A 26,712-nucleotide genomic window follows, 5' to 3' on the forward strand; every position below is an offset into this window, starting at 1 on the left:
CAGGTACAAATACAGGTACCGATATGAATGATTACCTGACAAGGCACAAATACGAAGCCTAAAAGTCAGTCATCGGACAGCAAACCATGATGGATAAACCTCTGAAGAAACTAGCCACTTGCGCCAGCAAAACGTCAGGAAAAAAATCCAAAAATCCTCGGCTTTCAAACTCGAAAAACGGTGACACTAAAGTCAGCCGCGAAAGTCTAAACCATTTTGTGAATAAAGTTTATCACAAAGTCATATTTATTATATTAATTGCTTTCATTTTGAGTAATTTACTCAGGGTTTCGCCAAAACGAATTGTTGTCATCTTCAAAGGTACATTTGACTTATTTTTAAACCAATTATATTAATTCGTCTACATTTCAGGTCACAATAAATTGATCTTTTCACGAAACTGATATCATTCACTTTTACTGGATATAAGTTTGGACAACACGCTCATCTGGGTATGTTACATAATCTCAAATTAAATGCTGTAGTTCACTTTTCATCCTTCGTCAACTGATAAAATGGTGTTAGCTTCAGCACGCTGAAAACAACACGTTTCATTTCCTGTTTTTAATTCCCTTCCTTCGAGAAAATTGTAGAAAAACATTTAGACTAATAAAAAGCGATCAGAATCATTTTCGATGGTGATTTCGGAGAATACGCAAATTCGTTTTTATTTAGTGGAGAATAATGCCTGTACCAAGTCTCTATTCGTTCGAAGTACTTATTAAGAAAAAAATAAAAGTCGAACTCTCTTTCAAAACAGTCAGAATTTCAAACATATACTTCCAGGCAACATATATTTCAATTGAATTTTAATAATTCGGACTTCTATTGTCTAATATAATAATTGAATGATTCGAAATCTAGCTGAGATATCAATCATATTAAGCAATGAAATGAAATGAAATTACAGTAAAATGAATAAAATAATCAAGATGAAAGATTGAAATGACCACAAAGTGAAAATAAATGGAAATAAAAATAAGCAGAAAATCAAACAATTAAAAAAGATATTGAATGAATTGAAAACAAAATCAAACCAAGTCACGACGTTTCGATTAGTAGTATCCACAATTGTCTTCGGTTGATGAAGGCTGTCTAGTTTCAAACTTCAGACATTACCAGAAGATTGGTAATGAGACTTTGTCGAAATATTGTGGAAATAATCCTTGTGATGTTCAAAAATACAGAAAACGGAGCGAAACCCGAAAAAACAGTTCATCATACTTTGTTCGTGATAATCTTCGAGTTAATATAATGTATAGTACAGAGCTCAGGTGGACTCTTCCATCTTATCCTATTCGAGAAAAGTGGCAACACCGCAGGACGCAGAAATGATCATAGAATATACATTGAAATACTTAAGGATGTAATAAAAGCGTATTAATGTGACGGTATTTGTAATATACAAGGACGCCAAAACAATTGCATAATGTGCGGATTCAGAAAAGATAGTATTATATAAATTCATAGCAAACTCCATCAATTTCGGACTGAGTCCAGTATACTGCGTAACTTTCTATTGCTAATAGCTTGAACTTTAACAAAAATCATATTAAAATCTCGTATGGACGCAGAATCACTACCTTTATGTAAATACGCAGAATCTGAGGAAGTAAACAAATAAGGCGGGAACTGTCGAAATATTGATTTAAACGTAGTTATTGTATTGTTGTAATCTGTCAAAAGACCATTACAATCGAAACGTCTAGCAGTAACTTAGTTGTCATTCTTTGCCGCATTCAATTAGGAAGTTCTATGTTGCTGCGTATTATGCAAAATGATTGATGGATAATAAACGAAATAAAAAAATGGAGCTATTGAATATACTAACAAGAACAGAACGAAAAAATATTGATATTCAAACGCCTGGGTTTATAATTCTTTAATTTCAACTTCCCTGAGATTCATTACCATAATTGAGCCATTGCAGTTTTTCGTTGAACACTGCATGATAACTTTATATTCACCTGGGTTCAAACCAAAGTTTCTAACTGATTTTCTCAGAATACAGAGATATTGATATTCTAACGCCTATGTTTATAATTCTTTGATTTTAACTTCCCTTAGATTCATTACCATAATTGAGCCATTTATATTCCTTGCTTCCCATTAGAATGAAGATAGATAATGTGCATCAGGTTTTTAAACATAAGACAATCATAGTTTTTCAACGAATGTCATCATTGATTGTTATGCATGTTGAACAACGAAACAACAGACAACCCTACCATTAACTTAATACTTTTTGTTTTGGTGAGCTCATGTCGTCGACCTAGATTGATAAAGTAATTTACAAGCTCTTATCGTAACGGCGAAAGCATATGGAAATTAGGTATTTAATATAATGAGTTGATGTTAAAAACGTTTTTGTACGACTTATCGAATTTGATCATTAACCGCTCCTACACGTATATCAAATTATGTTCACTGGTTGTTAACATTTAGGGAAAATAATGTACGGAGGAAATGTCCATTAGGTATAGAATTTCCGAAAGGTAGATTTTTTCATTGAGGTTGCCTCGTTGATATATTTAAAACACCTTTCCTGCACCAGAACAAAAAAGCTGTATCTCGACGCGTGTTTCTCTAACCAAGTCAGCGTCATCAAGAAATGAATAAAACTACTACTCACAACTATATTGATGTTTTTTATGCATCTAGACTAACCACTACCTTGACTAAATTGATTCCTAGTATTTTGCTATGGTTTCTATTTTTATTTACTACCTGACTGGTACCTAATCTTTACATGTTTTCTACCTATAATTATGTGCGAACAATAGCCGTTCGTAGACACCATTCTAATGATTTTGATTTCTAAACTTTCCGAGATATCTAGAAACTTGTTGCCGTATACTGGTCTCAACAATTTCCAGTATTCCCCACTTATTATATGGCGGTTCTATATGGCATGTTGAGCAACTTTTTTACTCTATAAAACCGAATATGTGAAACATGTTCATTGTAGCGAACTATAACAGTCCGCTCAGTTTGACCAACCCATTTTTTATCGCAATCCTTAAGGCTTATTTTCTTGTTGAAGTGTACGACACTGGTGAAAGCTATCCGGGATATACAGTGTCACCATTAAAGTGCGCACCATATGGGAAACTTTTTTTCGAAAAGTTTCAATGAAGTTTAACTTCGGCACTTGTTTGTGCTTTGAATTTAACTTAAAATGATGCTGCCAACTGCGACCCACTGATGTTCAGTGTTTGTCAAATTCAACTTTTTTTTTGAAAAAAAATGAAAAAGTGCATTTCTAGATCGAATTTAACAAAAAGTTACTTGAAAAAGTGGTGTCTATGGCAATTTTATATCCATATGCCAAATTTTATGCAACTAGGATAAACTTAACGTTTTGCTTATTTTTGACAGATATCCCATTTATTTTAAAAAAACAAGTTCGGTTAATTGTCATCAATTCATGTATACCTAACAAACTCATCAAGTTCGTAGAAAGTAATCCATCTCTTGTTTCATCTCAAATCTGCTCATGAACAGATTAGCTAAGACTTCAGCTTTCAGAAAATGTTCTGCTCTTTGGGGATTTTTTTCATACTGCAATATTTCTTGAGATATTTTCGAAGAACGAATACTTTTGTTTTGTTAGACTGAATTTTTTTTAACTTTCAAATAATTCAATAAAATGAATATTCCGAAATACACTCTCAAACTATTTATTTGTTCCAATGGATCTACACCGTAGGTTCTGCTAAATGCCTGCCGAAAAACAACTACTTTCCCGGCTAATACCGCGCTGGTTACTGAATTATACTCTCGTGCACTCGTCAGTGCAAGAAAGATCCGACAAAAACAGCAGTGTGCTTGGGACTCAAATAATTTTGGCGGGGCTCGACGGCATTGAAACTTGCAGGTTTCATCCTACAAATGAGTATTCAAAAAATATTTGTTTCAAGTTCACTCAAATTTAGGCACCACTCAATATTGATGGTAAAAATATGTGCTTCGTGAAATACAAATGTTCTGCATCGTGTCTACGTAGAATCTAGTGTTTTAATCTCATTTCCAATTTTTTTGTTCGTTTATTTGGCGAATTTTGAATTTGTTTTCAAGATTATTTTCATATTGCTTCTTTGATATGTGATAATCGTTTGTGGTGCTGATGATTCTTCATCATCATTATTTCACTTGATTATCTGAATGGAAATTGAGTTATGATTTTTATTCTGTTCATTATATTAGTTCAGTTCACAATTTTCTTCATTATACCACCAACATTTTTCCCCTAGTTCGGTTCAACTGAGTACGTTTTTCATTTCTCAGCATAATATACTGAAGCAATTTCATTCGACTTCTAGTAGATGCTGAAATGACAGAAAATATTTGGGTTGAAGCAAGAGATTTAATTAAACCGTGATTTATGACTTGAATTAAACCAAATAGTTACTGAGGGCGGGTACACAATGAAGGGACGACCTGTGAGGGTAATGGGAAGTCATCAAATATTTGTCAGGAACTCTTATTGTCGATCCATTAAGTACCTATTTAATTGCAAGCCATTCCTTATTCCTTTTATGTCACGTCAACTATAAATTAGAGCTAACAGGGAAATGCATAGAAAGCGTGTCAAACGGTGCTAGTAAGAATTCTATAATCATAAATAAACAACGTTACCTGAATTTATTGTTATTTTCAAGATTTTTAGTCATTTCAAAAGATAATATTGAGAAATTTGCGGTGTAGCACCCAAAAAACGAATTAGAATCTCCATTTCATAAAACTGCAAAAACATAAATTATATCAAATTACCTCCAATTCCAATTTCTACTTCCTAATTTTTTCATTCAGTTAACATTCAATTAAATATTCAGTTAAATAATTAGATTACATGAATAATTATTTTATGGGCTATTTTGAATTCATTAAGAAGTCGAGAATTACACCTAAACATAGAATATGCTTGTATTGTGCCTATTCTCCCAATTTAAATGAATCCTTATGCCTATAGAAAACAAAACAAAAAGTTTTCATATAATATATTATATTGGAGAGAGAAGGTAAATGCAATGGACCAAAGAAAGGAGTGGGAGCGGGTATTTCATGTATGAATACTCCTTGGAATTTTTGTATGATATAAATTCGTGTCAGATTTGTACTAGGGGATTCAAAAGATATTGTTAAATATTGTTGTATTTTCAGCGAGGTATAATTTTAATTTTTTTTGAATTTGGGAAGAGTTTTGATATTTTTCAGAGGTGCTGGGAGCATACTGTAGAGTTTTGGACCAAAAAAGAAACAAAATCTCTGAGTGTGAGTCTTGTGAAACAATGGTAGTTGCATTTTATCAGGTAATCTACTTACAGACTTTCGAAAGTATATACGGATCTGATGTTTAGTAATTTGGTATCACTATATAGAGACTCACTTTCATGCAATCTGTGTTTCTTGAATATTATTTTTATTAAAGTGTTTTGCACTGTTTGCATGCAAGTCATTGTACTATTGAATGTTCCACCTCAAGCTATTATACAATACCGTATTACCGACTCAGCTAAAGATGTATAACACATTCTCAAATTCTTCCTATCTAGAATATCTCGTTGGTTATAGAAGGTGTAAATAAGCTTTCTCAGTCTTTTCCTGACTTGACTTGTGTGTTCATCCCACCTGAAATACTGGTCCAGCATAACACCCAAGTATTTGATAGTTGAAGTCTTTTCTATTATATCACATGTACATGGTTGATGTGAGTCACATCTCAAACTTTTTATTTTCAGTTTTGTTCTGTGTGGCTGATCAGTATTTTGCAGAGAAAATGTCATAAATTTTGTCTTATTAACATTCAAAGTCAGTAGATTATAATCAAGCCTTGTTTTAATCTATTGAAGCCCGTCTTCAGCAAGTTTATAGACATCTTCCCATGATTCTCCTGTGTATACAATAGCTGTGTAATCAGCATAGCCGATGAGGTGACCACAGAGGTCGATTATTTCTGTGATACTGTTTATGTAAGTAAGAAAGAGAACTGGTCCAAGAACAGTTCCCTGAGGAACGCCAATAGTGACTTCTTGTTGGGTACTCAACTATTCATCAATTTCAACTCTTTGTAATCTATTTTTTATGCATTTTTCAAAAAGTTTCGCAAAGTTATTAATTACCGATATAGGTCTATAGTTTGTTACAAATTTTTTGTTTCCGGATTTGAAAATAGGCGTTGTGATGGATTCTTTGAATATGTACCGAATAGGTACATATTCCGGGATCTGAACCTGAACGTACACTACGTAGACGCATACATGAGGAAACACGCAGAGGACACGTTTCACAGAATACGAGCGCACGACAGTCCTGCGCTAAGCGACCTACATAACGCACTGAATAGGGATGATCCCAGATTCCGAAAGAGGAATAAACACAGAGGGCCAACGAAGTAGAACCAAAGACCACCGAGAGTGCTGTCAGGCGGCTCCGGTAAGTATAAAAATGTCGTAAACAGACGTCAAATTGATCTCATTTCAAGATTCACTGAGAAGCAACACACTTGCTCGCGACTAAAGTCACTTGTCTCCTGTAAGTTTTTGGGGACCCCATGCAATAATTCAGTTAGGAAAGTCAGTTAGGGGGTGGATGGACGAGATGGGATGTTCTGCACACATTACCCGTGTGGAGAAGATTTCAACTCAGGGCACTCAACCCGGGAGGGGGCATGGGAAGGTTATCAGTGTTGACTTGGAACCGAACAAAGCAAGAACAATGCCAGTGACAAGACTTGGGGGTCAAGTAGATTACGAACCCATTGTCGGTTCATGTAATTTTATTTTCAAGTGGTTCTTGAGACTGGCTTCAAAGCGAAACGTCGAACAGATGAAAACTACAGACGCGGTTCAACCCGGACTGCAGTTGTCGAATATTGGCAACACCGAAGAACGGGGCGCTGAACACCCAGCGCCTACCCCTCCATGCACCGGTACCTGCTAAAGGGTAATTTTCATCTCAACATCCCTAGATAAAGACATTTGCAATAGAGAATTTTCACAGTGATCACATCTCGTATTTTTATATTTGTTCGCAATGAAACGTTAGTAGTGAATGTGATACCATTTTATTCGAATACAGTCCACAAAAAACTAAAAACCACATATAACATTTTGGTCGTTGGAGCCGGATTGGATAGTATTGACTTCGTTTTGATCTTGGTGCAGCGAACGAGATTCATCTTCACAGACGAAGAACCGCGACGAGGAGCAGAAACAAAAAAAAAGTGAGTCCGTTCCATAGTATTTCTTTCCTTGACACATTCCTTTGCTTTGATTCTCAAGCAGATTACTTCATTTCATTAGACTGATTGTCAATTCATTATAGATTCAGCTCGCATTCTGTCGTTACTCTCAAAGTGTTTTGTCGATTTCATATAGTTCAGAATGGCCGAGTCTGAAATTCAACTCGTGGAAAAAATGCGTCAGAAAGGTGGTGTCTGTGAATCAAAACTGACAATTTTCAACAAATTCATTATCAACTTAGAAAACAAATACCCAGATAAATGTATCACGGACTCGATGTTCTCTTTGATCTCCAGGTGAGACTGAAGAGAATCAGTAGATAATTTGAGTTCTACGACGAGGTTCAAAACGAAATCAACTCATTAATTTCGGTCGATACAATAGTCGTAGAAAAAGAGCGGGAATCGTTCGAGACAAATTTCTTCGCATGCGTCGATAAAGCTAAACGGTATTGGGTGACCTCTGGGAGGCTAGTGTGAAATCAATGAAACACCATCTAATTCGCGTAGAAGGAAATGCATTACTCTCCTTCGAACAGTGCTACACACTGCTAGTGCAAATCGAAGCAATCCTCAACTCGAGACCCATGCACCCACTATTTTCTGACCCATCAGACTTTAATGTCCTCACGCCCTCTCACTTTATCATCGGCCGTCCCATGATCTCCATCGCAGACACTGATCTGCTAGCAGTTCCTGATAACCGGTTGAAACACTACGAACGAATTCAGCAGAACCAACAGCATTTCTGGAAGCACTGGTTTTAGAAGTATGTATGCGAGCTCCAAGTGCGTGCCAAGTGGAGAACCAACCAAGAGGCACTAAGAAATGACGACCTGGTCGTAATCAAGGATGACGACCTCTCTCCATTCAAATGGGACCTCGGACGTATCGTTTCAGTACATTCTGGAAGAGATGTTATTTCTTAGAGTGGCCACCATCCGGACCACGGCAGGCCTCTTACGACGAGGCAGATAGATTTTCATTGAAAGAAAGTGGTTCTTTCAAGGCGGGGGCTGTGTTGAATATTAGCAACACCGAAGAACCGGGCGCTAAACACCCAGCGCTTACTTCTCCATGCACCGGGTCGTTTTCATCTCAACATCTCCAGACAAAGACACTTGTAGTAGTGAATGTGGTACCATTTTATTCGAATACAGTCCACAAAAAACTCAAAACCACATATGACAACAGTTCCCCAAATTGCTTAATGTGCGAACCTATCCGAACGTATAATAGAGATATATATACACAGGTGATTGCTGAAATTAATTCTTGTTTGAAACATTTTTATAGACCAACTGTCGTACCAATACTCTTCAATTTCTATTTATTCCAATCATCAGTTAGCATTTTATGAATGATGAAGCTTATACTATACATATACACATTTCACATCTACCTTATAGTCATCATCACCACGTTGTAGAATAGGCAACACTCTACCGTCGCAAAAGCAAGCCATATCGCCAGATTGGCCGACATATAAGCAAAAAAAATACTCATTTGGGTAGAGGCATCTCATGTATAATCGTTTCATTGAAATTGAGGTTATTCAATTTTCACAATGATATTAACCTCCATTACACCATTCAAAATGGAGTATATTCTTGGTACGGCAATCATACGTTAAAAAATCGTGGAATAACACTCAAACCGAAACTTGTAATTTCTATCTACGCACACATAACTTTGTCGCAAACAATGTAGACACCGCAATAAAAAGAATTGCCTCGAGACAACACAAAAGCTTTCCTTATAAGCCACTATCGTTCCATCGAAATATGTTACCTTTCAGTAACCGTAAAGAGTATACCCTTAGTGGAGTGAATTACTTGAGATAACGACAAATAACTGCGAGATCTCGCAACATGACAAAATACAGTGTCCGAAGAGTTATCTCCATGGTAGGTCCGAATTGGTGAAAGTTATTATTTCAGCTAGTTTTTTTCAATTCCATTTGGTATGTTCAGTCATCATATTAACCAAATTGCTTTATTTCTATGAGAGAAAGTCCTCTGGAGAAGATAGATCAAAGTTAAAAACCTATAGCTACATGTTTCCACGTCAGGAATAATGATGTATTTTACCAAAATAGAGGTAGATTCACACAGAGCAATAGATATGGGGTATTATTCACTGTGATGGATGGTCTTGTACGTGTATCTTGACGTAAATTAAGAAACACTGTTATTCAGATTAACATTCCAGTTCATTCCAATATTTTTTTCTATTGAGATCTATTAGTGGATTTCTGTCTGTTAACTACAAATGAGTCAAACACTATGAAGAATATAGCAGTCATTTCCTGAAAGAAACGTCACTTTCCTCATGCTGACCGTGGTTTATTCGTTTACGCAAAAGATTTGGTAACCGAATAGTTATTATTTTTCGAAAATGTATGTATGTACTGTATGTTCATTTATTCATTTCAAATTTCAATTTTCATTTCTCGAAGGTTGAGTTCAAAAACAACTCTGCTGACACTCCGCACATTCACTTCAATATTTTACATATATGTTCTGTATGTTCTTAATTTGGGTGAATAAATACGTTTTATTATTATTATTATTTAGACAATATGTATTATCAAAGATTATACCATCTCAACATGCAGAGGCTCTATATCACTATTTCTTCTATAAAATCACTTGAAATTATTCAAAGAAAACTATAGGAATCATGGATTTGCTGGAGTTTTCGCAATGGGGTCGCCACTATCACTGGTCAAGGTCAACATATATTTATCAGGTGTATAGATACAATGGCACTTCTTACAACGATGCCAACGAAGCTTTCCAAGGCAGTCAGTTACAAAATCAAGCATCGACATCAGGAGTCATATTTATCTTTGATTGAAATCATCTAAAAGAACAATTCGTTCAGGCCAGTCTCAACTCCCTACACTGTAGGTTAATGGACTGACAGCTATCAGAAAACAACTATTCCCCTGGCTAATACCACGAAGAGCGTTGAATTATATCCGACAGGTATAAGTGCAGGATTCTTCACAGAAGTTATTCCTGCATAAGCTGTTGGCGATAGAAGTGCCGCAATAGATTTTCAATTGATGGAACACACTTGCAGACCGGTTCCGGCTGTTTGGCCACTCTTCAGTACAAGGTAGTGTATATCATCAACATAAAGTCGATGATTTTCGATAATTGAAAATCAAATTCTTTCAGAGTATCATTCCTCGAACTGAGCTGAAGCATACAACAAACAACAGGTTTGTCGTCGCCCCATCTGCCTGTGAACGAGGTAACCAACTACTCTTCTGGCTAATACCACGAAGGGCGTTGAATTATATCTTTGATTGCCGTGGATTGAGTCTTCTGACGATCAATGATGGTATTTTTTGGTACGTAACCTCCTTGATATAATTCGAACTCAGTTCACATGTATTTCTTCCTTGGACTATTTTTTTATTAACACGCGCGCCTGATGCCTTATTTGTGACCTTCCTTTGCGCGCCTGCTGCCTTGGACTTGGTAGCTGATTTTCAGGCCCCTCTCCGGAATCGGAAAATATCAATAGTCATTTTTCTAAATAATATACGGCTAATTGATCCCAAAGTTTAGATGAAATAAATATAAATTGAAAATACTAAAAAACACGCTTTTATAGCATACGAAACTAAAAAATGAAAATTGAATATAGTTCCAAAAACTAAAAAATACGCTTTTAAAAAACATCGAACTGAAAAGTTGAAAATATTTTTTTGAAAATAAGCTTAAAACAAATAACTAACGAAAACTACTAGCATGATTGTGAAAACAGCCTGCCATATTTTTTGTATATAAAGCGCTGTTTTTTTTTTTCACAATAATACTAGTATTTTTTGTTCGTTATTGTTTTAAGCTTATTTTTAAACAAAATATTTTTAATTTTTTAGTTCGATGTTCTTTAGAAGCGTATTTTTTACTTTTTCAACCTATATTTATTTTACCAAGGCTTGTCCCTTAAGGACAATATATCCAGCAATTCATTCGTAGTCTAGCCTAGAACCACTGATGAGATCTTGACGTATCAAAACACTGCTGTGTAGTGTTCGATCATGAATGCTCTTTGACAGATGAAAGACAGATGATGAATATCGTTCTGTCCAGAGTCCAGAAAAGTATTTCAGTATCAGCCTCTCATCAGTGATTAGATTTTGATGGACACAAACACCGTTACTTGGTGTTGGATCACAAATTATGTTTACTTTCTGGCAACAAACCACAAATTTATATCACAGATCCATGAAAAGAAACAACCATCACCATCTATTCACAAAAAATTGTGAAGATGTAGATTGGGTTCGGAATGATCAAATAAACTGAACTATACTCTAAGAAGTTGCCAGAACAAACCAGAAAATTAAGAAGAATCAACGAAGTGAAAAAGTCGTCAAAACTAGTGTCTACTGGATTTTCCTCATCGCTCAATGGGACAACTACAGAAAGGAAGTTTGTTTTATGATATGTAGTGTCTCTACCAATTTCTATCCACGAATTACCGACCCATTTCCACAGACAGTCACACGGTCTCTTTCTCAGTTTCATTGGGTTTTATCACCAACCTCATCAGAAAAACAGTAGCTACCTATAAAATATCTTTCCTGAAAATCAACTATCGAACTTACACAGAAAATGGATAAATCTGTTTATTGTGTACCATAAGAAATTCACCAAACATATTTACGTTTATCTCCACATATACTTCACGGGATAAACTAATGACGTTCAGGAATTCGGTCTATAATTGCAAGTACCCAGATGCGACACAAGAAACTTAAGTTCGTCGAGCATTCACGTATTTATGTAACTAATTGTGGGAATGGAAGTCATTGAATCGTACCCATTTCTCTTCTAGGTAAACTCGGATTGCGGATAGCAAACATTGCATTTAGAATCCTGTTTACGCGAAAAGATTACCACTAGTGGAATTATTCATCAGTCATGTACTTATACGACTGGAATACAACAAAATCATTTCATGATGAACAGTTCAGATAGATTACTCGTACATTTAACTAATGCAATTTGTATGTGACGATTGCAGCTATTGACGTAGCATATCAGGACATAGAACACAAACAGACTTTCAACTATCCAACACGTTATTAAATTCGAAATCAAATCAACGGACTCATAAATATCAGAATAAATTGAAGTATCCGGAATGCCTTATCATCTACTAACCATTCGGCCTTCCATATCTCCAGAAAAAAGAATATGAGAACATAGTCTTTCACGACAAGACTAACGATCCGTGAAAACAAAATCCGAGCTGGTAGGCCGGGGTTGAATGGAATTTGAAGTAGTTATCAAACGTTTCGTCTGCTACTGCGGCAGAAATCGTCAGTGGCATGTGCGTTGACTGCAAGTACGGTGACTATATCCGGAAGTCTCAACGACAATTGACTGGCGAGTTACGCGTTCACTCGTCTGTATAATTTCAGGGGGTGACTGGAGTATGGTAGGGATGTAGGTTGAAATATTAGGGAAGATTGGGGGGGCGATAGTAAGGTGTCCATGAAAATGATCACTTCTGATTGGTTCGCACTTCAGCTGGGTGGTTCTAAATGGTCCTCACTCTGAGTATTTTGTGACAGGGATGCTACTGGTGTGATGTCGATCGAAGTTGTATTCTTATCCATTTCTGGCCTTCTTGAGTACTGGATACCATATTCTGTTGACCCGTAAATCTTTTTTTTTCTGTTGGGAAGCATCTCAATGGTCCTAAAACGTCGTGCGTGGTAATGCGTTGAATTAGACAGAATTGCAGTTTTTTAGTATTTCATAATGTGGTCTGTTTCTACTACGACACGTTCTGTTTCACACCAGTGTTCTTGTATTCTGCTGTTGATGCTGCGTTTGATAGTTCTGATGTATATTGAGCCACAGGAACTCTTGTTGAACACCGGAGAGTTTCAGAAGCTCTATTCTGTACTTGGCCGATGAAATAGTGTTAAGTAGTTGATTAGTTGCTTTGTAAATTGTCGAAGTGTTATGATGGTTCATAAAGTTGTACCATGGTCGGAGTTGGATTATTCGTTCTTTCAGGATGTAGGGAATGTTTGATTTATTGCCTTATGAAACCAATGACCTGTAGAGCTTGATATAGATGACTAAGATTTTCTTCAAGAAGATATAGTTCACATATCCACGATTCCTGCCTCGACCAAATATTTTTCTCGAGAGAATGTATCTGGTTAAAGCTGGAACCTGCAGACTTCGGCCAGAAAACCAGAAAAATAACCTTCATACAGTTATCTCCGTGAAAGTTTACATTCTTCGGTTTTCAGAATTATTCATCGACAGAAGCAAACCTAAATAGTTATTTTTGTAATATAATATATATTTTCCATTTCCATAATTGTCATTTTCACAATGTATATAGTTGTTATAGATTATATAATCCAGTATAGAAATTAGCCAAGTAGTGTATATTTCTGCACAAGCAAAGGTAATTTTTGTTTCGAAGTGTTTGAAGAAGTGCAAACTGATTGTATCTGGACATTTGAGAAATTTAAATTATTTGGTATACAAACATTGGCGAATAATGATACATAGACTTTTGAGTAAAATTATGAAATTTTTGAGTGGAATTATGAAGTGTTTTTTATTTACTTTATTTTATTTATTTGTTTATCAGTCTTTTTTTGATTATGTTACTGAAAAAATGATCAATGAAAATAGAATATACCTATTGATGAAAAAAATGATATACAGGCATTTTGAGTAAAATTGTGGAGTGTTATTTTATTTTTAATTATTTATTTTATTTTTGTAGCAATCTTTTTTTGAATTTGGTATTGAAAAAAATTAATAATGAAAAAAGAATATACCTATACATGGAAAAAATTATATACCTATGAATGAAAAAATGATGAATAGGCATTTTGAGTAAAATTTCGATGTGCTTTTTTATTTTCATTTATTACTATTTTCAATTTTTTTATTTGTTAATCTATCTTTTTTGAATTTGGTATGAAAAAAATCATCAATAGAAATAGAATATACCTATGAATGAAAAAAATCATATATAGGCGTTTCGAGTGAAATAATGGAGTATTTTTTTATTTTTTTATTTGTTTATCAATCTTTTTTTTGAATTCAGTATTTAAATAAATGGTCAATGAAAATAGATTATACCTATAAATGAAAAAAAATCTGAATAGGCATTCTCAGTATAATTATGGAGAGCTTTTTTATTTTTATTCATTTTTTTATTAATTGAACAATCTTTTTTTGAATTTGGCATTGAAAAAAATGATCAACGGAAATAGAATATACCTATGAATGAAAAAAATCATACATAGGCGTTTCGAGTAAAATCATGGAGTATTTTTTTATTTTTTCATTTGTTTATCAATTTCTTTTTGAATTCGATATTGAAATGAATAGTCAATGAAAATAGATTATACCTATAAATGGAAAAAAATATGAATAGGCATTCTCAGTAAAATTATGGAGTGCTTTTTTATTTTTATTCATATACTTATTTATTCTACATTCTATTTTTTGAATTTGGTATTGAAACAAATGATAAATTGAAATAGAATATACCTATGAATGAAACAAATTATATACAGGCTATTTGAGTAAACTTATGGAGTGCTTTATTATTTTCAATAATTTTTTTAATTATTTATCTTTTTTTTTAATTTAGTAGATATTGAAAAAGTGATTAATGAAATTAGAATATACATATAAATGAAAAAAATTGGATGAATAAAAAAAGTGATGGATATTTCAGTTTACTGAATAACCAAGTGGTATCAGAAATTAGCAATGCCATCTAGTTAGATCCTCTATTGCGAAATGTGGTAGATTCTCAACAAGATGAGACTCCTTTCCATTGCGTAATATCAATGTGACAGTTGCCTCATCATAACTTTCTGGGTCGATGGATTGGTAGGAGAGGTTCGACAGAATGGCCAACAGATTCCCCGATTTTTTCTATGAGATTGCTTGGATTTGAAAGTCTACGATGTGCAGCCAACTACTTTAGATAATTTGAGGGCATAAATCACCATATGATGTGATATACTAACACCTGATATTCTTCAGAATATGAGTGAGAAAACAGAATCTCGTTTATACCATTGTCAGTGGTCAGTTCAGATATTTGATAAGAGTAACTTCGTTATAAGGAGAGAAAAGGGTCTTCCTTAAAATTAAAAATGACGTTTTTGCATTTTCGTATACTCGACTTGTTCCATATCAAAATTATCAAACGAAATATAAAACCTTCAATATTTTGACCCTTGAACAAAAAATGTTTCCAAACGTTCATGCTTATCATCCAATTTCGACGGGTACACCTTCCCAGCACAAAGTTAACAAATGTTTATCGCCCTCTACTCTATATAAATATGAAACTGATGTATTTATGTTTGCCTAATTGATATTTGCCATCGAGTCAGGGTATATGCAATCTCGGAGTTTTACGATATGACCGCGAATGAATTGTTTTATCTATCGAATCTATTTTGGTGGATTTAGTGCTATTTCTATTGGCACAATCTCCTCTCCTAGCGTTTATCTATGGGAAGTGGGTAGAAATGTTTTTGTTTCTATATATTTCGTGTGTTAGAATCCATGACATTTATTACCACTTAAGTAAAACCCAATGTGTGGCCATAAACCGTTTGTTTCACTATCGCAACTTTGGAATCATGCAAAATAGAAAACTAGGAAAAAAAAAACAGGACAGACGTCTCTTAGGTCGCAACATTTCACCATTCGATGCAGGTCATGCGAATACATTATTTTCATTTCATAACTTTTGAACTGCCGAAATATCAGTTGCGAAAGTAGTTGAATAAGTAAAATTTGAATTTTTTTTTTTTTTTCAAATTGTCCAGAATCAAATCGCAGCGGATAATAATCAGCTATGACTTCATTTGAGAAGAGACAAAAATGCTGAGTAACCAATTGAAAAAGGCAAAATCCATTAACCAATCGGCTGGAATTTAAAAGGTCAATTTTGTGATCAAAAATCAGATTTTCACACTTGAAAATCCTTTCGAGGTAGAAGAAGAGAAGACCAGAAAGGGGCCCAGTTCAAATATTCAGTTCCCGGAATTGAAGTCACGGTTACTAGTATAACTGTTTGAATTCCTGTACTAATAATTTATATAGACATTTATATGTATAAGTTGCTAAGATGAAATGAACAATAAAGTTAACTAGTTTAGTGATCCAATAATTTTTCTGAAAAAATGTTGGTTGGCTAACAGGATAATTAAAAAAAAAACAACTGTTCTCTTGCCGACGTTTGGAATTCAAATAAACTCTTCTGCAGAGCTCTAAAAGTAGTTTTTTCGTGTTGATAATATTACTATTTTAAAAACCATCAGACATATTAGATACATATTGAAAAAAATAAGAAACATTGCAACAATCAAATTTCCGAGGCAACACCAACACAAAACGATATGAAACAAACGTTTGTTTTTTCCAAATTAACGTGCCTTTCGAGATTTCTTCCGATTCCAATTCCTTGTTTACTTTTTTTTATGAATCTGAACATGCAGCCTGTTACTCTTAACAATTTTGTCCATTTTTAAAAATATTCTGGGGTTGGATTTGGAACAACAGTTTTATCAGAATTCAGGAAAAAGCATTCCTTCCTTTTTTCCAAAACTGTTTTGTCCATTATTCTTTGAGTTGTTTCTAATTCTCTATAGGCCAATTTTCCCTAGGAAATTTCAGAAACTCATGACCTTGGAGCCATCTACTATTTGAATGGAAATCTAAAATTTGATATCTTTCAGTAGCTCCATCCGCAACGTTATCATTGGAGCTGACAGGTCTCCATTGATTTTTTTTGGTGTTTTGTATTTCCCCCAAACTTTGAGACACAAAGATTTTATATGTATGTGCTTCAGATCTAATCTAGTATAACACTGTTTTAGAATCCGATAAATGTCCAATAAATGAACATTTTCAAGTCCTAATTGTTGATCTGAAAGTTGTTCTGACAGAATATGTGTGTACAATTTATCTAAATTTTTCCCGACAAAACTAGCCCATGAGGACGGCATTGGTTTTTTAAAATCAATGATGGCAAAACACTTTTAGATTTACCAATATACTGAAATCTGAATAAATGAAGGAGTATTTTTTTATAACGCCTTGTTGCTGAGGAAAATATTGTAGAGGTGAAATTTCAAGATTTTTAAATGTAAGAGATCACAAATACCGTAGACACATGAAGAGAAGATAAATAACACGATAGTGACAATGCACTATATTTTGTGTTTCACTGGTAATCGTATAATGAAATTGGAAAAAGCAAAAATTGTCACTTGAGATTCTCACAACAAAGATTTCGCTAATATACTTTTGGGAGGTAACAAGTGTATAACTCTGTGGAAACGGATCGAACTGCAGAGGCGAGAGGTTGATGACGGAAATATTGACCTGAACTGAGTTTTCGACAACATCCTGTATATGTGCGTATGTTCATGAACATTGCTATATTCTAAACCGTAATAGATACGAAGACGATAAAATGGGAAAAAAGGTAGGTAACTGTCATCAGTACGAGTACAATGTTCGAAGAAAATTTATAGGGACTCTCGCCCATCTCGAGTTATACGAGGAAAACCAAAAATGCTGTTTTCCATTCTTTTCGAATGGAATTGTTATTCAGAGAATATCAAAAAATGGAAAAAGAAAATGGCATTGTATTCAAAGTAACGATGACGATGTAATAATAATTATTTGATAAAATTTTCGTGTCAATATGGCCCACATCAACTTTTTTTTAATGCGGACCTGTCTTTTTTATTACAGATATTGATAAAGCAATACATTCACAATCCAGAGGTGTATGACACTTGATATTTTTATAGCGTTTCATTTGAAATAACTACCATCACCAGTGCCAACAATTTTAAATTACGGTCCTGTCGTTACTTATTTTGTAAATTGTTTCGATTTCTTCAAAATATAATTCAGACAACCCAATAAATTCGACAGGTAGGGACATTAACACAATGAAAATCCGAACTATTTCGTTTTGGAATTTTTTGTATTGCCATAATCCTCCTTTCAAAGTTTATTTCTCCCTAATTAATTATAATTCGTAATATTTCTATAATTCTCAATCCTGGAAGTAACTGAAATATCAGTTTTTGATTAAAATTCGATTGTTGTATAATTTGGTATGATCAAATAGCATCTCAATTCATCTACCATCTTGAACGCGTACGCTTTACTTGGTTTCTATGGCAGGAAAAATGAATGCGTTGTTGATATCTATTGAGAACTGTCAGACGTTTATGAACATATCAAAGATGTATTTAAATGATGAAAGGACTGATATGCTATTTAGTTATGCAAAAACAAATAAAAATATTCTTTTGGCAAGGAATATGTATGCATTTATTAGTATTATATCTATTATGCTAGAAAATTGCCACAGAAATGTCTGGACCGACAACTCCTTTAAAGAAACTTGATTGAAAAAGAATTATTACCAGTCATGAATGCCATTCCTGAAAGCGATAAAGTGAAGCAATCGTTACAACACAGAAAACCATCCACTTACACATTTCCCTTCCAAGCACCCAAGTCTCAGGTCTAGAGTTGACCTCGACAAGCACCGTTGGCGTACAAACCAGCAAAACCAGCAAATCAGCAACGCTCAAGTTCACCAGAAATATGTTTGTACTATTTCGCATGTCTTTAGTTTTGAATATCACTAACGGCACCATCACATTACCGATCACTCCAAGACACATAATTATGACACAGAGAACCATAGAAGTGGTTCTAATATAACTTGGAAAAACAGGATACATTCCATCTGTCGTGTTGGTGACATTGCTGTTGTTGTAGATGTCTATTGAAGACGATGGGGTGTAAAGATAGTGGGATGTGGTTGTGTTCAAGTCTATTGCAGAGGTTATGTTGAGTGATGAAATCGTTGTGAAAGACACGATTGTTGAAATCATGTCATAGTTTTGGTGATGGTGTTTCTATCTTTTCGGGTATAAAGGGACTCTGTTGGAGAATATCCTGGAACAAATAAAAAAGTTACAGTTTGAACTGTATTTCAAATTGTGCAAGATGTACTTTGATTTTACAGTAGCATAGAAAGACTTATTATCTATGGCCAAATTTTTATTATTTTTTGGTCCTTTTCAGGAAGCAGTGTTAGGCAATGAGTGCTGAAAACTGAAACTCCAGTGAATTCAAAAACAAAGAAGCACAAATTAACTAACAATATGAAAATAACTTTTTCATGCGTTAATTACCAACTTTGATTATTGATAGTGGAACAAAAAATAACTGAAAGGTGTTTCAAGCTAAACCAATTATAAATAAGACGAGTCGTGATCTTATTTTACTTGAGCATGAGAGATCTTTAGCTATTTTCTAGATTTGAAAAGCATCTAATTTATTTGGGAAAGAAAGTTTTTGACTTTCTACTACTCCATCTTGATACAAAAAATGTGGAAATCTTTCAAAGGAAGGAAGGAAGTGAGTAATAATTTCAAAATAAGTGTTTTTTCGTATAATGTTATCCAAATTGGTACTGAAGAGCCCTAAGGCAAGTGTCTTACGGCGAAACATCGAGGTCTACAAGTGAGGATGACAGTGTTCCATGTAAGTGCAATTATTTACCATTCATTTATTATAGAACTCCTGTAAATGATACCTGATTTTATTCCATAACGAATGTTTGGAATACAAACTGGGTAGAGAATAGTGTCTTCTATATAATTGAGTGTTCATATAAAGTGTTCATATAAAAGTATGTGTTTAGAAAGAATTTTTTTTCTTTCGTGTAATTCAATGTTTATATGAAAGTAGCTGTTTCAGGGGGATTTTTTTTCCAGTTCGTGTCTGAAAGTTACTTCTTTGCATGATCTACACATCCATGTATAGCATTACTCATTTTAAAATTATTATTTCCTTTCTTTCTTTGGAAGATTTCTACATTTTTTTGTATCGAAATGGATTAGTAGAAAGCCAAAAACTAAAAATTAGTGAATCCTAAAAATATAACATTTTCTATTTAAACATCTGATGTAATGACAATAGAAAATTTAAATAATAATTTCCGAAGTTGTTTGTGATATTACTTTTGTCCTTTTCACATACATGTTCTTGATGAATGAATATTTCGAAGTGAATCGTATTCATTGACATCCATTTGTTTATCAAACAGTCACAGTCATAATAAAGCTTGCTGTTCAATAATCAAAGCAATAACAAAAGAAAATCGCTGTTATGGTGGAAAGCTTCAGTTATAATTTACTAATTAATTTGTTGATATCTGAGGGGGATGTATGCGGATTACTGTTAATTCACACTTCCAGTTACATAATGAGCATAACCAACTGACATATGGTGAGAATAATTATTTTAATGAGGGCTTGCGGCTAAACTTAGAAGGGTCGGGAATGATGAAAATAGTTTGATTATTCCACAGCCGTACTCATTTTGGAATACATTAAACAGCTCACAAATATTAACTTTAATGTAATATCATGGTTGAGTCTATGTGTGATCTCTTAATTGAACATTATGATTAATAAAATTCAACAACTATATTTTTTTATTCAAAATCAAATTAGGAATTTCAATTTAATTACGTTACGATTATTTACTGATTCCGCTCACTGTGGCTGTTAACTTCATCGCTCTTCCTACATTTTTCTTGGGGCTAATCTCAAATCTTCTCATTACTTCTCCCACGTTCGGTAACATGTGACATTATGGTACTGAAAGGAACATGTTAGTTATTTCACGATTTCTTATCGATCCATTTATAATTCTTAGAAACGTGATTTTCAAATTCTTCGCTGATGCATCGGCAATCCGTTGCTGCATGCCGCACTTTCAACAATTCTTCCCTCGATTCCTTCTCTTGGAAAAGTCGTCGCTATCATGTGGAGTCAACAATCAATGATTTGCTCATTGGTGTTAGTTGAATGCGATATACGAAATAATTTTTTTCTCAGTCACCACGTAGTTTACCCTTCATTTTTTCTGAAGTCGGGTGAATCATCGTAAAGTCAGGTGCTGCTGATTCACAGATGCCTCCATATGTTAATGTTGCTGAGGCATCAAGTTTGAAATTTTGCAGCTCATTATTCCATCTATCGAAAATTACCAGAAGATGCTCCCCAGATATATTTCCAGAGTCGCACATTCTAGTCTGGATGACTTCTAGTTAGCTGAAAGAATCAAGAGAGCGTCTCCTGGTGGGTGTAATAGGTACCCTGCAGTTTTGAGATGCGAGATGCGTTTCAGGAGACCACTTTCCAAACCACAAATCGTTGTTGCTTACCTATCTGCGGAGCTAGTCGCATCAGACTGACCACCGATCAGATCCTGACTAGATTGAAAAAAATGGACCATGATGTGTCAACCTTGCAGTGGACCATTATTCACAAGAAAATTCAGGCTTTGGTACCAGAGAGCATACTCTGTGTCTGTCCGCCGCGAATCATATTAGATTTTCATTTATGATGCACTGTTTGGAACCTTTGTTGTAGTAATGAATATTACTGGAGTTTTTTACCAACACCAAATCGCTATTTCTAACACCACGACACGTGTTTCGATCACCAAGTGATCATCTTCAAGAAGTATATTAAACTAGAAACTATCGCGAAGCTAACGCTATTTATGTTATATAGATATACCCTACAGGTGAACCCTACAAGTGTACCACCCATATAAGTATACCACCCCGAATTAATTTTACACTTTCGCCTCATCTACCACCCATACAGGTATACCACCCTAAATTAATTTTACAATTTTGTCTTATCTATTATTTTACAATATATGTTTAAATGTTATAGCTGTATATAAAATAATTTTCAGCTATATAAAAATTAATTTCCCAATATTGACTATCTAAATTTATTTTTGCGATGTGTCCCTTTTAGATAGGCAATATTGTGAAATTAATTTAGGGTGGTATACCTGTATGGGTGGTAGATAAGGCATCATTGTGAAATTAATTCAGGGTGGTATACCTGTATGGATGGTACACCTGTAGGGATCACCTGTATGGTATATCTATAGAGCATAAATAGCGTTAGCTCCGCGATAGTTTCTAGTTTAATCTTCCTCTTGAAAATGATCACTTGGTGATTGAAACACGAGTCGAGGTGTTAAAAATAGCGATTTGTTGTTGGAAAAAAACTCCAGTAATATTTATTAGGTTTTCGTTATTTGTCAAAGTGTTATTCTAGCCAGCTCACCTGGAAGATCTTTTACCAAATAAACTAATTGTCTTCGTTTGGAAGATTGATTTGTTCGGTCGAATTTGAATGTCAGTTGAGCGATGATGTAATTTCGTGCTGTTGTGAGAAATCACTTGGTCTTTTTCTTATTTAGGAGGTCCAAGTTGAGCCTATTTCTAAATAAACCTGTTGTTAACTGTCTCTGTGAGGTGGAAGTTGAAAGTATCTTTATGTTATAAATGGACTTGATGAACATTAATAGCACTATCCATGATAATTTAACAATTTTCACAAACATTCTCAAAGTAGAATGTGGTTGAACAATTTTAGCTTAGCCGTTATCAGAGAGCAGACTTAAGGTATGGATTCTTACATATACTCAAGTCTTTCGAACGAGTTGAGCTCAGTTGAGCTCAGTACAAAATCTGTACTGTCAGATTTTGTTCTAAGATCGTCAACTTGGTACATATACAATAACATTGAATGCTATCATATTTTTTCACATTCATTCTCGAACGGAAATGAAGTTGACCTGTCAGCTTAGCGCTATATGTGAAGAAGACTGCAGGTTGTATATTTCAAAAAACAATCTTATCCATAAGACTATATCCGGTTTTTATTCATCTTATTTTTAACAATTTCTGTGTAAAATGGGTATGAGACTCAAAAATGTTAAATATCCAGATAAATTCTCTAGTGTACTTTAATCATCAGTAATGATTTTTCTGAACGGATAACTAGAGAAAGAAAAAAAGTAAGCTATCGTATTCGAAAAAATCTTATAGGTGAAGAATTGAGAGAACAATGGAAGTGTTTTGATATAGATCATGAATAAATAAAATCTCACGTGTCAAACTTTCATTGTTATTGGACATTTATGGAAAATTAGGATTTCTATAGGAAAAGATGAAATTTGGATAAAAAAACCCATCCTTCCATTTGAAAATCGAATGTTGAAACAGTCACTGATTTATGAAATAGAGAAATTAACAACCGTTGACTATTTCAACTGAGAAGTACCAAATTGTTTCAGCTATCTGGTTATCTACTGACGTGTAAATTTATCTTCTTTGGGATTTTGATTATGATGTCTAGCTCTTCCAGTGAAATGTGACACTAGAAACTTATTGTTTTCAATTTCAGAAAAGATTTATCATTCATAGCTTATACAAGAGTATATTGTTTCATTGCTTGAATGACAAAAGTAATAGTATAATATAATTTGTAAAATGTTTATATTTCAGAGAAAGTTTTTCTGTCTGGGTATATCGAAAATGTATCCTTCAGAAATATTTATGAACACAGTTTGCTTAGGGAAATTTAGTATTCAAATTCATTGCACGTTTGAAGTATATAATCGCCTCTTCAGGCTTATTATTTTCACCTGACTATAGAAATGCAAAAAATAAAATTTCAATTATAAATGCCATATTGATGGTATTAACCCATTCAAGTGTTGTTACTTAAAAGCAGAACATTCACATTGATTAACGGGAGATTCAACGCATTTCTGCTCTGAAATTGGATAGCATTGAGCAGACCTAATGAAAACTTGTTACTTAGCCTCGCGTTGGATTTACAATAGAAAGGTGGATTCTTTGAATCTAAATCTATATAAGACTGGGGTTTTTTTATCTCGATTTATTGCGTTTTTTCAAGTCATCTACCATTTCTAGGGTAGTGTCATTAGATTATATTTCACAATCGAAGGCATAGTTTAGAGGCACAACTGAAATCACTGGTATACAGAGTCCTCGCCTGTTGACTTTCGGACAGTACTAAACATCAATTGAAAAAAAACATAAAAAGGTATCATTTTCAGTACTTTTTGATAGGAAAGATAATAGTGTGACGTCATTCGTCGTCGAAAGAAAACAGGTTTTTTTTATACAAAGGGGGTCTTGTATTGCCCCATTTGAAAGGTAGTTCAATTCTATATCCAAAAATATTTTGCTTTCGGAAATCGAATGAGCCATTTCCGAGTGATTAGCAGTTTTATGTTCGTTTCAAAGAAACTTAAAAAAAAAACGATATCAATCACAAATTCGAGAGAAATTGAATTCAAAAATGACTCCCTGACGAAAAAAAAATTGTTCCTTACATTATGGAATAATGTAAGCAATATGTAACAATATTTTCTTATGTACCCAAACCTTCAGGTTTCCAACTCAAAACTGACTAAATTCAGTACAATCTTTGTTCCCCTATTTTCCCCCTTTGGGAGTGGAAATTCCTGAAACCCTTTTTTATGCTTATTTACGCTTTACAAAGAACCTACCTGCATATTTCAAGATTCTAGGTTCAGTAGCTTCGGCTGTACGTTAATATAAGAACGGTCAACAGTCAGTAATTTATATTTTTACTTTGAAAATACATTTACTGAAGAAGTATGTCAACTGCACTAATCATCTAAAGGAACAATGCGTTTAGGCCAGTCCCAACTTCATACACTGTAGGTTAATAGACTGACACATATCGGAAAACGACAACTCCCCTGTCTAATACCACGAAGGGCGTTGGATTATATCCGACAGGTGTCAGTGCAGGATTTCTCACTGACGTTATTCCTGCATATGTTGTTGGCGATACAACTGCCACAATTGATTTACAATTAATGAAAATGTTTGGCCACTCGTCAGTGCAAGGTATCATCAACATGAAGTCGATGATTTCGGATAATTGAAAATTGAATTCCTTTAGAGTATCATTTCTGGAACTAGGCTGAAGCGGACAACAAATGACAGGTTTTTCATCGCCCCATCTGTCTGTGAAGGAGGTAACAACCGCATATCTGAAATTTGCCCAATTCCTCGTATAAGGAAAGAAAACTTTTCACATATAGTGATATGCGGATATGCGGTTGGTTACCTTCTTTCACAGGCAGATGGAGCGATGATAGGTGTCAGTCCATTAACCTACAGTGTAGGGAGTTGAGAATGGCCTGAACGAATTGTTCCTTCAGATCTGTTTGAAAATCTGTTTAAAATCTGTTTTCCGTTAATCAGCTGTCGCCCCCATACGAACGACAACTCTCAAAAGTTGGTAACTTGTGCGAGCTAATGACTAACGAGGTCTTACGTTTTAACGTGGGATTCCTAACACGGTTGCAGAATAATTCCAGCTTCAACCAGATAAATTCTCTCGAGAAAAATATCTGGTCAGGGCAGGAATCGAATCCACGATCTTCCGATCGTAAGTCGGGCGCACTACCACCGCGGCCAATTCCACAACATGATTTGATTTATAGCCATTCTTCAAGTATGCCCACTGAATATATGTGAAAAAAACTGCTCTTAGTAATGAATAGCTTCGAGAATCGAATTATGTTACCAATGAAGAAATTACCAAAACCAACACAACCGTCAAAAACGTCGCGGTCGGGTCACGTTCTCAGCGATGGGTCTTCATTGCTCAGACCGCCCCTCTACCCCTGCGCATCGTCCCCCGTCGTCTTACAGTAGACGCAACGCGTATAGGCAGCCCACACCTAGACAGCTCTCAGGTAGCAAGACTTTTTTTTGACTCACTCAATACTTATCGTTTCATTATCGTTATTATTATGATGGTTATATTATTTAAAGTTTCATCTAAAGCCATTCAGTCGTTTAGGCGTGAAAGAGCCACAAACATATAAACATACATCCATACTCAGAGACTTTGACATTCATATTAGTATATGGATAAAGATATGAATATAGATGAATATATAGATTCCCGGAGTAATTCCGTTGCAAGCACCTCTTTTTATATCCAAGTGGTTCAGAAAATCAACCGCGGCTGTATACCGAGTACTTCAGATGTCACCAATATAGAACTGCCTTGTCAGCAAGCAACAGGGGCTATATTTTTTTTCAAATATAAAGGAATCCTACAAAAATTACAATAACACGTCGACTGTCAATTTTTTTAATTTTTTCATGTTGATTCACCCGTTTCTAACATAGTTCAGTATGTTCAGTCTATTGGTGAGCGGCATAACAGTTAAAAGTGTTTTGCGTACTTGGAGTTTTTCTACCATCGAAAAAAATTTATCAAATAATTTGCAAAAAATGTTGTGTAAAAAAAGGAATCAGGTGCTCAAAAACACCCGGCATGTTGACAATGACATACGGTGATTGTACTCTGAGTCAGCAAAATGTTTACAAGTTTCTCATAGAAGGTCGAGAAGATGTTAATGATGACGCTCGCCCTGGTTCAATCAAATGTTGGGGTGTTGCTCATGTTTCATTCGATTAACGTGGCATAGTGCATCAGGTGTTGT

General features: G+C 34.5%; 1 protein-coding gene across 2 annotated transcripts in view; it reads right to left on the reverse strand.

Annotated features, from left to right (window-relative positions):
* Positions 1–26,712, reverse strand: part of ETHR (ecdysis triggering hormone receptor) — a 275,804-nt gene that overhangs the window by 224,611 nt on the left and 24,481 nt on the right. For both annotated transcript variants that reach the window (XM_074170826.1, XM_074170825.1), the window contains exon 2: positions 18,794–19,263. In XM_074170826.1, the coding sequence (XP_074026927.1) occupies positions 18,794–19,199 (406 nt within the window). In that variant the 5' untranslated portion in view covers positions 19,200–19,263. The remainder of the gene's footprint in view (positions 1–18,793; positions 19,264–26,712) is intronic.

This window comes from Leptinotarsa decemlineata, unplaced genomic scaffold (genome assembly GCF_025532065.1).
Source record: "Leptinotarsa decemlineata unplaced genomic scaffold, Ldec_3_MD MMD2_tig00000008_RagTag_RagTag, whole genome shotgun sequence".
In the NCBI taxonomy this organism is placed as follows: domain Eukaryota; kingdom Metazoa; phylum Arthropoda; class Insecta; order Coleoptera; family Chrysomelidae; genus Leptinotarsa; species Leptinotarsa decemlineata.